Source organism: Rhinolophus hipposideros, assembly GCF_964194185.1.
Source record: "Rhinolophus hipposideros genome assembly, chromosome: 19".
Taxonomy (NCBI): Eukaryota; Metazoa; Chordata; class Mammalia; order Chiroptera; family Rhinolophidae; genus Rhinolophus; species Rhinolophus hipposideros.
This window is the reverse complement of record NC_138065.1, coordinates 25341472-25353076: the sequence shown is the minus strand read 5'-3', so window position 1 is coordinate 25353076 and position 11605 is coordinate 25341472. Positions and strand designations below refer to the sequence as shown.

At 41.3% G+C, this 11605-nt stretch overlaps 1 protein-coding gene across 9 annotated transcripts in view; it reads right to left on the bottom strand.

Moving 5' to 3' along the window:
* Positions 1 to 11605, bottom strand: part of CARMIL1 (capping protein regulator and myosin 1 linker 1) — a 381971-nt gene that overhangs the window by 318500 nt on the left and 51866 nt on the right. For 2 of the 9 annotated variants that reach the window (XM_081026678.1, XM_081026677.1), the window contains exon 3: positions 7784 to 7921. The exons of the other annotated variants lie outside the window; for them this stretch is intronic. In XM_081026678.1, coding sequence (XP_080882804.1) covers positions 7784 to 7921 — 138 coding nt within the window. The remainder of the gene's footprint in view (positions 1 to 7783; positions 7922 to 11605) is intronic. 9 annotated transcript variants of the gene reach the window in all.

Sequence of the window (11605 nt, the reverse complement as noted above, 5' to 3'; positions counted from 1 at the left end):
CACAAGTTCTGGCACAGAACTCAGCAGTGTACAGTCACAGCAAATGGAGTAGTACTGTCCCTTCATGCTCAACACTACTGAACACTTATAGCTGTAGTATCCTTCTTACATACTAAGGCTTTTTGATTAAAGAAATGTTTTTTAATATCTTTACTGAGTCAAAATATTAATCACTAAACAAAAGTTTTCAAAAACTCTTCACTACATCATGTTCACTTTGACCAAACAGCACTCTTTGTTACAAGAACATTTTCTAGTATTTTATTTCACTGAATAACAAAAGAGTCATTCTCTGTGTTGTCCTCATTCTTGCTGGCCTCATTCAGTTCACTTGAAGAGTCTCTGACCACCACCACAATTACCCCTCACACTGTGTTTTCTCTGTAGCACCTTTCAGAGAAAAACTCCACACAGTTCAAATGGCAATGGTGCCATTACAGACATGGGATCTTTCAGAGGAGTTGGCTGGTTACACCACTGTGTAATGATACAATTAACTTGACATTCAACATTTTAGAGTCAGTCTAGATCTCAGTTTCCTTCCAACCTCCTTATAATAGAGGTGAGATCATCAAGGTCAGAAAAAAATGTGTCCCATTACAAATGTGCCCCATTTGTATTAATAATACAAATAAATAAACAGAAATGTAAAAATAAAGAAATTAAGTCTCTTAGTTTATAAATGTTATTTGGATTTTAAATAGCTCTGGAGAAATGATATTTAGTGCAAATATATTGGAGCAAATACTGCAAGCTGAACCACCACCATCTGAATTTTAAAAAAATATATGGGTGACTTCCAGTAAGACAATCATTAACTCATAACTGGAAATGGATAATAAGGAAGTAGAGGAAAGCATATGGATATCTCTTTTTTTTTTTAAAGCACAAATAAATGATAAGCATCTGTCTCCTTAAACCTTATGACATCATAAGCGAACATAATGACTGTCTTTACAAACAGGCACTTCTCTTTTAGAGCAGGCATACAGTTTATTCAAACATATTTTTTTAAATTAAAGTTTATCGGGGTGACAATTGTTAGTAAAGATTTCAGGTGTACAATTCTGTATTACATCATCTATAATTACATTGTATGTTCACCACTCAGAGTCGGTGCTCCTTCCATTATCATATATTGGATCCCCCTTACCCTCATCTCCCACCCCCTACCCCCTTACCCTCTGGTAACCACTAACCTATTGTCTGTGTCAATGAGTTCTTGTTTCTCATGTTTGTCTTGTTCTTTTGTTGTTTTTGATTCATATACCACATATGAGTGAAATCATATGGTTCTCTGCTTTTTCTGTCTGACTTATTTAGCTTAGCATTATAATCTCAAGATCCATCCATGTTGTCACAAATGTTCCTATATCAGCTTTTCTTACCACCGAATAGTATTCCATTGTGTATATGTACCACAACTTCTTTATCCAATCATCTATCGAAGGACATTTTGGTTGTTTCTATGTCTTGGCCACCGTAAATAAAGCTACAATGAACATTGGAGCATACGTGTCTTTATGTACAAATGTTTTCAGAGATTTTGGGTAGATACCCAGGAGAGGGATTGCTGGGTCATATGGTAATTCTATTCGTAATTTTTTGAGGAACCTCCACACTGCCTTCCATAGTGGCTGCACCAGTCTCAAACATGATATTTTTATGTTCAATGTAGATACTGTCTTTTAAAGGACAACTGTGCCAAAACTACAAATCTGTCAGTGAAACAGCAGAAGTTTAAAATAAAATTCTAAATGGCTCCTGAGTCTGAGGAGGATACAGATATTAAGGTTTATGTCTGTACATTCTTCCAAAGGGCACACCTAAAATAGTGATTGAAATAAATTATTTTCTGAAACAAAGCAGGGCTTAACTTGACAAGCACTAAAATACATGCTTTGTTTATGGATTATTTTGATTCACTCATTTATGGAAATCACACTTATTGAGTACCATGCACTATGTACTACGAAGGGCTTGAGTGTATAAAAATGGAGTATGACTAGTTTTTTTACCCTTAATAAAGGCTAATGATACTAGGTTAAAAATATAAATAATAGTAATAAGACTTAAGTATAGGTACTTTCATGAGTGATTTGCATGCATTAACTCTTTTAATGCTAACAACAATCCTAGAAGATAAGTACTACTGTTAATTCCATTTTACAAAGGAGAGAGCTGAAGCAGGGTTTAAGTAACTTGTCCAATGTCACACAGCATGGATTTGATATAGCACAGGTTTGAAACCAGGCAATCTGGGACCACAATCCACACTCCTCCCCATCATGTTGCATTAAGTTGCTGATGGGAGGATGACAAGGAGAGGCTGTGTATGGAAGCTTCCTAGAGAAATACAGGGAGCTGAGTCCAGAAGGATGAACTGGACGAAATGGGGAAAGGGAAGGATTCCAATTATGGGGTGACGCAACCTAGGAGCATGGAGGCATGCAACTGCATATCATCAAGAGAGTGAGTAGTTCCTAAAGGCAGAACGAAGGATGTTGCAACGAGGAGCAGGAGACATAGCTGGAAAGGGAGACAGAGGCCAGCAAACAAAACTTGAAGGGGGCGGGTGGTGGGGAGGTGGTTCTACCTGGGAATAATGAAGATGGGTAGAAGGAGGGTGAATGAGGAAGCAAGTAGGCAAGTGGGAGAGCGTTTGTAATAGTGCAGGAGAGAAGTGATAAGAATCTAAACTGAGGTGATAGGATGGGCACGTGACAGGCAATTCTAGTAACAGAGCAGAATGGAGACCCTCCCAGAATGAATAATCAAGACGTGCACACCCTTCATATGAAAGATGTGCATATCTTCCATATGAAATGACTTTAACTGCCTGAAGGGGAGGTGGACACCTGGACGCAATAAAAAGAAATAGTGCTGGAAAGAACATGAACTCATAACATGGTCAGCTCCACTTTGCCATTCCACAGCAGGGCCACCTGGGACAGTCACATGTCACTAAGTGCTCAGTTCTGTAATCACAGGCTGTCTAAGTCTACTCATGTAGACTCTGAATACCATTTCTCAGTTGGAGACATGTCAGAATTAGTAAAATATTTTATCCTATTTCTCTTCTTTATTAGTTTATTTTCAGTAATTATTCACAATCAAGCAAAGCATCAGAAAAATCACAAAGATTAAAAATAATAGCCCACCATAAAATACATCTTTTCAATAGATTTTGCATTAAAATGGCAATAGCTTAATGGCACTTTCTAGAACACAGAATTTCCAGAGACCTCATATCATTTTCATAATTTAATACATCCTGATCATTTAAAGCCAGGCACCCAGAGCTACTATACATTCCTTATCTTATAACAAAATCAAATCAATGGAACTGCATGCTTTCCAGGATTTTCACATATTAACTGCCTACCTGCACAGAAGGCCTGAGTAATACAAGAACCAGCACTACAAATTACAACACAAATTCCAATTTAAAAAACAAACACACATACATACACACAGACCAAGGCATCTAGTCACAGAGAAGCCTTCCTAAGCTTCACAGAAAGAAAAAAGTATAAATCCCAGCAAGACAGAGAAATGGATAGAAAAGACAGGAAACTTGAGTTTATCTTTCAGACAAGCCTTTACTTGCATGACTTTGTGGAAGTATTTTAACCTATTCAGGACTCAGTTTCCTCATTCGTAAAGATGTGATATCTGTGTTTCATTTCTTTTTTTAAAACCCATACTCAAATCTGGCAAACATTGCATACTCATTCCCCTCTTGAAGAGGCGTGCAGCACACTCAAAATGAAAGGCTCTGCAAGTTCTGCTGTCAAGAAACCTCTTTCTTTAAACTTGTTGGGCCAAAGCTTTTTTCTTTTCACATCTGTGAACCCTGGATCCAAGGGATACAGTGTAGCAAATAGCAGGGAAGGGCCCTTCCACATTTCTCTGATCTCTGCAACATTCTCTACATTGGAAAGGGCCTCCTTCATGTGACAGGAATCCTGGCACAGGCAGCTCTGAGTGTTTACCATCTGATCTCTCCAGCTGAGAGAGACAGCCTCTCTCAAAGATCCTGAAGAAAGACTCTTGCTTGGGTTATATGCCCATGCCCTGGACTAATCCCTGTGGCCAGGGGACTAGGGCACAGGGACCAGTAGGCACCAGAAGCATCAGACCTCCTACAGCTGGGGAAGTCAAAGCCACACTAGAACCACAGGGCTATAGAGGGCAAGAGTGTCTCTCAAAGAAGTGTGTGTGTGTGGGGGGGGGAGGGGCTGCGAGAGGCAGGGGAGGAGAAACAATCTCTATCCTGAGCTCCAAACAACCTAAACTATACCTCAATTTGGATGTGCAATGGATATATCAAATTTAAAAGTCCAAAACGTTTTCCATTCTCTATCCTTTCCCCCCAACCTGCTCTTGTCTCAGTCTCAGCAAAATATACTACCATATACCACATCCAAACCTGGGAGTCATCCTTAAGTCCTCTTTTTCCCCTCACTCCCCACTTCAAGTGTCAGCAAATCCACTTGAGTCTACCTTAAAAAATACACACACACACACACACACACACACACACACACACACACAGAGACACATATACATATATATGGAACCCATCCACATCTCTGCAACTTTACCACCAACACTCCTCCAGACCACCATGATTTCACACCAGGACAACATGGTCTTCCATTTCTGCCCACTTGTCTTGTTCACCAGTGTCACAGTGCTCAGCAGACACTTGTTCACCAGTGTCACCAGACACGTCTCAGTGCTCAGCACATGACAACTGTGCAATAAATGTTTACAAACAAATGGATAAATCAGGAAAAGACTGCTGGGCTCAGCAGACAAATGCAGCAGATGGCCAGTCTAACCCATACCCTGTCTTTCATGATTATTATGGCCGAAAAGTTTAGCTCTGAGGTTCCTGGCAACAAAGGCAAAAAGTAAACAAGGATTATTTTAATTAGCTGATTTTTTTTTAAGGAAGCATGTAAATTTATTAAATGAGAAAATTTCATTTTTCCTGGCACTAAATGCTAAAAGCAATTTTATGAGCCATTCATTAAACAAATGTTTACAGGTCCTCAAATGAAGCACCAAAGGAAAATATATGAACTTGTCCATCACACTAGGCTTCTCAAGTCAACTTTTGCTAAAGTCAAAGGCAAACATTAAAAATGAAAGTAGTGTAGGTTTTCTTCAGGGAGGGTCCAACCAAGTAGCTTTCTAGAGATCTCACAACAAAGAGGACTGAAGTCTGATGACCTGGGGGCCGTTCCTGCAGGTCCTAAGGGCACCTGAGGGCAGTGAAGTAGATTGGGAAGAGCCCAAATTGCAAGTCTGAGAGAAGAATGTCATTGGGGTCCTGACTCTACTGATTAGCTCTGGGGAACTGTTGCAGGATTTTTAAGCAGAGAATGATATGCTTGGACATGCAGTTCAGACAATTACCCCAGCAGCTGTGCAGACCACAGATCACAGTGTGGCCACAGGCCATGGGCTAATTAAGGGGCTTCTGAAGTTTTCTAGGAGCACAATGACAGCCTGAACTAGATTTTAATCAAACTTAGTACCCCTAAAATCTCTTTAGCCTATAACAGGTGGCCGCATGAGTGAAGCTCTAGTACAGTGGTGGGGCCCTTGGAACATGTGTTCCTTATCCAAAATATTTTTCAGAGTGTTATTCCCCCACCCACTAATGAAGTCCTTGCGTAGCATTGAACATTTGAATTCTGCAGCTTCTACACATAAAAATAAACAGAAGAAGAGTTGCTCTGACACCCAGAGGCTGGCAGAGGCCAACAATTAACTAGCCACAGTGTGAGTAGTGGTAACGCTTCATTCCTCAGGGTCCTCATGGGCAAGAGAGAGTGCTGTGTGTCTCCTCCCAGGAAGCTTTCTTCTTCCTGTTGAAAAGTGACTGCCCACTGAAACAATGTTATAATCAAACAAACTTCTTATATAATTTATCTTGATAAACATGATTCACTTCTGCAAACCTTTATCAAAATATGTTAAAACAAGTTCCCTCCCCTCAAAAAAAAATATGACTATAAACTATAATTTAAGAGCTCAGAAAAATTATAAAATCGATCACCCATCTGCAATCTTTTTAAGTCTATGATGGAACATCTGAGCCAATCCTTCACAATGGCAAAGAGCCAGCACCTCAAAGAAGTGTCTCACCTAAGGTCGAAGGTAAATCATGGCCTGGGCCATTTCAGGGTCCATCTTCACTTGTCTTCTAAAACCAGAAAGGATCTTCAGACTTGGCTACAATTTTCCTGGTCTTCCAGCCTCCATTCCTGTCACACTGCCATCCAGTTAACACACTACAGTCAAGACGTAAATCTGATCATGTCTACTCTTCTTTTGGGGCTCCCCAAATGTTTCCACAGAGCCCTCCATGGCTCAGCCCCTCCAGTTTCCAGGCTGCATTGCATCCTTTAAGTCCTTTCCCACTTGTCACTGCCTGGCCAACTCTTACTCAGCCTTCAAGGCTCAAAATGGGCATCTACTTCCCTGGGGATCATCCCTCTGGTCCTGAGTGAGGTCAAGAGCAAGCCTGTCATCCCACAGCACTGTGGGCACCTTTTACCAGGTGATACTGAAATTATCCGTTAACATCTGCATGTTTTCTTTGTCTTACTTGTCTTCATACCCTTGGCAGCACCACAGAGTTTGACACATCATAGGCATCGGATTGGTGTTTACTGACCTAAATGCAAAATGAAACTCTTCTCCCGATCTTCAGTTTCCTGCCCTACAACAGTGTACCGCAGTGTGCACAAACATTCTTTTCGTCAGATCACCATTAAACAACTAACATCAAAGAATGCCTGCTTGGATTACTAACTGTGAGCTAATGCCCAGTCTGGGGATTGAAACTTCCCAAATATCCTCCCATCACTGAAAAATCTGAACTACTCTTTGGGGTAAAAACATCCCATTTCTATTCTCATTGTTTTTCTCAATTCAACTTTCAAAACACACAAACATGCACCTACAACAACTGAAATACTTTCAGTATTTTGAAAAATTCTGTCAGAAACAAGAAAAAATCTGCATTTAGGTATGACTGAAGAGGTAATCCAATCTCTTATTCAATTTCTCCAGAAGCAAGGATAATACAAACTTCTAACTGTGTCATTTCCTGATCACTTAGGATGAGGGTCAGAGAACATAAATATATACAGAGGCCGAGGTGGCATTGTGAAAAGAGGCTAGATGGAAAACAACAGTGTTGAGGACAGTGACAAATGGTGGCCAACCCTGGCTTCATGGTCAATTAGAACATTAGGGCACCTTGGGTGCTGAGGAGCTGGAGAGAGCTGAAAGGGCTCAGGCACAGCTCTTCCCAACCCTGTGAGGCACAAATACAGCCTAATGTTCTGTGGTCTAAGAGGTCTCTTCAAGAATGGCCAGAATAGAGATTTATGACTGAAATCTCTGAATGTGAAAATGTTGGTAACTAATTTCGTTTAAACACCATATTCTTAAAGGGTGTTAAAACAGGCTGCATGCCACTAGCTTGTGGCATCAGCTTTAGGCCTAAGTTACCCATTATCATTTTAAATGGCCCACTGATTCTTATGAACGTTGTCTTCTCCAACATAACTGAAAGACCTTTTGTGACTGGGAATACATCTGACCCTCCTGAGGCTGGCACCAATTGTAGAGCCCAAGACTCAATGACCCCTGCTCAGAACAGCTGGATTAAAATGTCCCCGTTAACTAACATGAGTTTTGTCTATAGCTCATCATTCCAGGAGAGTTTTTTATTCCCCACACATTTCAGTTTAATTACCTCAAGCACTGTTTCCACCAGGAGCCTGGGGAGAGGTGATGGCAAACCGAGGCTCTGAGGAAGTGCACCAAAACGCCGACGGGACCAAAGACAACTCTGGGAGAAAAAGAGATACCAATCCACAGTTCCTAGTGGAATCTGAGAGAGAAACGGAGAGGAGGGTGTGACATCTGAACTCAGGGAAATACAACTTCTGTAGAAAAGAAACAAGGCCTCGCAATGCTATAGGGAAGAAACGGTAAATAAATTAAATATGCACACACAGGGAAAGAAATGACATCAAAGTACAAAGAAAGCTTTTAATGAAATGCCCAAAGGAGCTCTGGGTCTGTAGCAGCTTTAAGATTTTCAGCACTATCAGATCGGCCCGGTGGCTCAGGTGGGTAGAGCTCCATGCTCCTAACTCCGAAGGCTGCCAGTTCGATTCCCACATGGGCCAGTGGGCTCTCCACCACACGGTTGCCAGTTTGATTCCTCGACTCCCGCAAGGGATGGTGGGAAGCACCCCCTGCAACTAAAATTGTACACGGCACCTTGAGCTGAGCTGCCTCCCAGATGGCTCAGTTGGTTGGAGCGCAGGCTCTCAACCACAAGGTTGCCAGTTCGATTCCTCGATTCCCGCAAGGGATGGTGGGCAGTGCCCCTTGCAACTAAAATTGAACACGGCACCAAATTGAACACGGCACCTTGAGCTGAGCTGCCGCTGAGCTCCCAGATGGCTCAGTTGGTTGGAGTGCATCCTCTCAACCACAAGATTGCCGGTTTCGACTCCCGCAAGGGATGGTGGGCTGTGCCCCCTACAACTAACAATGGCAACTGGACCTGGAGCTGAGCTGCGCCCTCCACAACTAAGACTGAAAGGACAACAACTTGAAGCTGAATGAATGGCACCCTCCACAACTAAGATTGAAAGGACAACAACTTGACTTGGAAGAAAGGCCTGGAAGTACACACTGTTCCCCAATAAAGTCCTTTTCCCCTTCCCCAATAAAATCTTAAACAAAAAAAAAAAAAAAAAAAAAAAGATTCTCAGCACTATCTAGAATATGCCTATATCAGCAGCCTTTAAGGTCCTTTCTGTTCTACGCAGTGCTTGTCAGTAAAACTAAACTGAAGTTCCTTGCTGTAGTTCAGTCTCCTTTAAAGAATCTCATTAGTGATTTATCCCTTTCAGATTAGTCTGCTTACCTTGATGCACACCACTCTTTGAGCCCTGTCCCCACACCACCACCCCATACACACTCTTCCCCACACGAGCTCACCACAGAAGAAAGATTCATTTTAAACTTGAGTTTTAATAGTAGCTTTGTTTATTTGCTCATTTCCTCATCTACCAATGGGGAAATGCCACCTACCTCATGGAAGGGATCAGATGAAATAATAAATCTAAAGACCCTGGCTCAATAGTTCAAATGCAAATAGTACTCAAATGTTCATTCCTCTCCCCAAGCCCACATCCTACCACTCAAGCCCCAATATTTTATAGTCTATGACCCAAAGTGTGAAAAGTAAATTCTTAAATACTGACCATACCCAACAGAAGCTTGAAGAGATACACAAGTTATAAATCTCTTTTTTATTCTTCTTCTTACTAATCAATGTAAATATGCTGAGTGGCAGATAACTAAAGGCCTGTCAATTCCAAGAATTTGGACTCAAAAACAACATGATGCACATAGTAGCCTGTATCAATAACCAGTATCATTTTTATTGCAGTCTGTTACATTTGAGGCCAGGAAATCTTTTTTCCTAATCTTGAATATTAGTTTAAATATAGTAATATAAGAAAATATGCCTGGCTGTGGAGGCCCATATTACTGCTCCTTTTCAGGACTACAAAATGCTCATTCAGAGTTTGTACAGAGCAAGGAACAGCCAGAGGGGAGCCAGAGTAATCAATGAAAACTCACTGTTTGGAAAACTTGTAAATACAAAATCGGGGCTGTGTTTCTATGGTTTCTTCTAATCTAAAATCCCTGAGGCAGATCAAGTTGATCCTTGAATTTTTCTTTCAATTTCACTGAAGAGCCAAAGAAAGTGAGTGTGCAGTTACCCATGCCTAAGCTTCAGACCTGATTCCCCAGAGGCAACTCCCACGTATCAGCAGTTAACCACTCTGTCCTTCCTGAAACATTTCCTGATGACAACATTTCCCTGGGTCTCTTTTCTCACTGGCTGTTCTTCCTGTTCCTCTGCTGGTTCATGCTCCTCTGGAAATAGAGTTCACCCTGGCTTAGTCTTTTGGGCGCATGTTCTTGTTTCTCTCTCTCTCTCTCTCTCTCTCTCTCTCTCTCTCTCTCTCTCTCTCTCTCTCTATACCGCTCCCTTTTCCTCTCCCTATCTCTCTCCCTCTCTGTGCTGCCACCCTAGGTGAGACCACATCTATCCTAATGGCTTTAAATTCTCCCTGGACACTGGAAAGGCCCAAACATCTTTCTGGAAACCAACTCTTTTCTCTGGGCTACACACTCATCTTGCCATCAACAGCTTAACATCTTCACTGGGTAGTTGCAAAGACATCCCAAACATAATGTGTTCAAAGGTTATGTCCTTTCTCACCCCCATCAGTTTCCCTTATCACACTAAATAAGGCCCCTACCTACACTGTTACTCAAACTCACTACTGATTCCTTTTTGCTCAACTCCCATGTGCAAGTCCTATCATTTCTCTACTACAAACATACCCCAAATCAGTCCACCTTTACCATCCCTCCAACAATCCTGACACCAGTGGTTCTCAAATATTTCTGTGCATCAGATTACCTGGAAGGCTTGTTAAAGATAGGCTGTTGAGTCCCAAACCCAGAGTTTCTGATCCAGTGGGTCTGCGATAAGGCTGAGACTGTGTATTACTAGTAAGTTCCTAGGTGATTGTGACACTGTCAGTCCTCAGACCAATCATTGCCCTATACCAAGCCACTTTATCTTACCTCCACTACACAGGAACGCCCTAATCACTGGTTTTCCCAGTGTCTCACCTCCCACAGTTTATCCTGTACTTAAGCAGTTTCAGTAATCATTTTAAACATATCTGATTACATTATTTTCCTATTTAAAAATAAAATCCAAATTCCTTAGTTACCACAAGTGGTCCAGCATGACTTCTCCAATCCTTATTCTCTAGCTTCATTGCCTTTTTAGTCCCCCTAAAACCATAAGCTTCTTCAGGGCCTTTGCACATTTTGTGGAATCTGCCTAGAAGCCCTTTCCCCTCACTCTTTACAAGACTGTTCTCTTTTCCTTCAAGCCTCATCTTAAATGCCACCACCTCAAAAAATGTCTCATCTAACTACCCTACATAGCCCCCTACCCCAAATTCCCTATCATTAGACCCTTTTCAATAGTTTCCAGCTTTGCCACAATTAGTGTATGTGTTTATACATTTACTTTGTCTCCCTCACTGCCTAGATGGCCAGCCAAGCGATACCTATCATATTTGCAGTATACTAAGCCTAGTGCCTGCTACCCAGTACACACTCAGTAAATTTCTATTGTATAAATGGATGGACAAATGAATGAATAAACTTTGTAGTAGAAGAAGGCAATGACTTCAAATTTCTAGCTAACATAAACAAACCAACTTCCAAGATTAGTTGAATCAGTCTCATTAAGGTATATTATCTTCCAAACAAGTCAAAACAATACCATATAAGAGCTGGGGGTGGAGGGTGGGAATGCCACTAAACACAAATCATTTCCACAAAAACAAAAAACAGACCCACAAGCAGAACCCTGAAATCTGGAACTGGATTGTCTTTTCCAGTACTTTTTTAAAAAGATAATTATATATCAGCCTTCGCACCAGATGACACTTTTACAAAT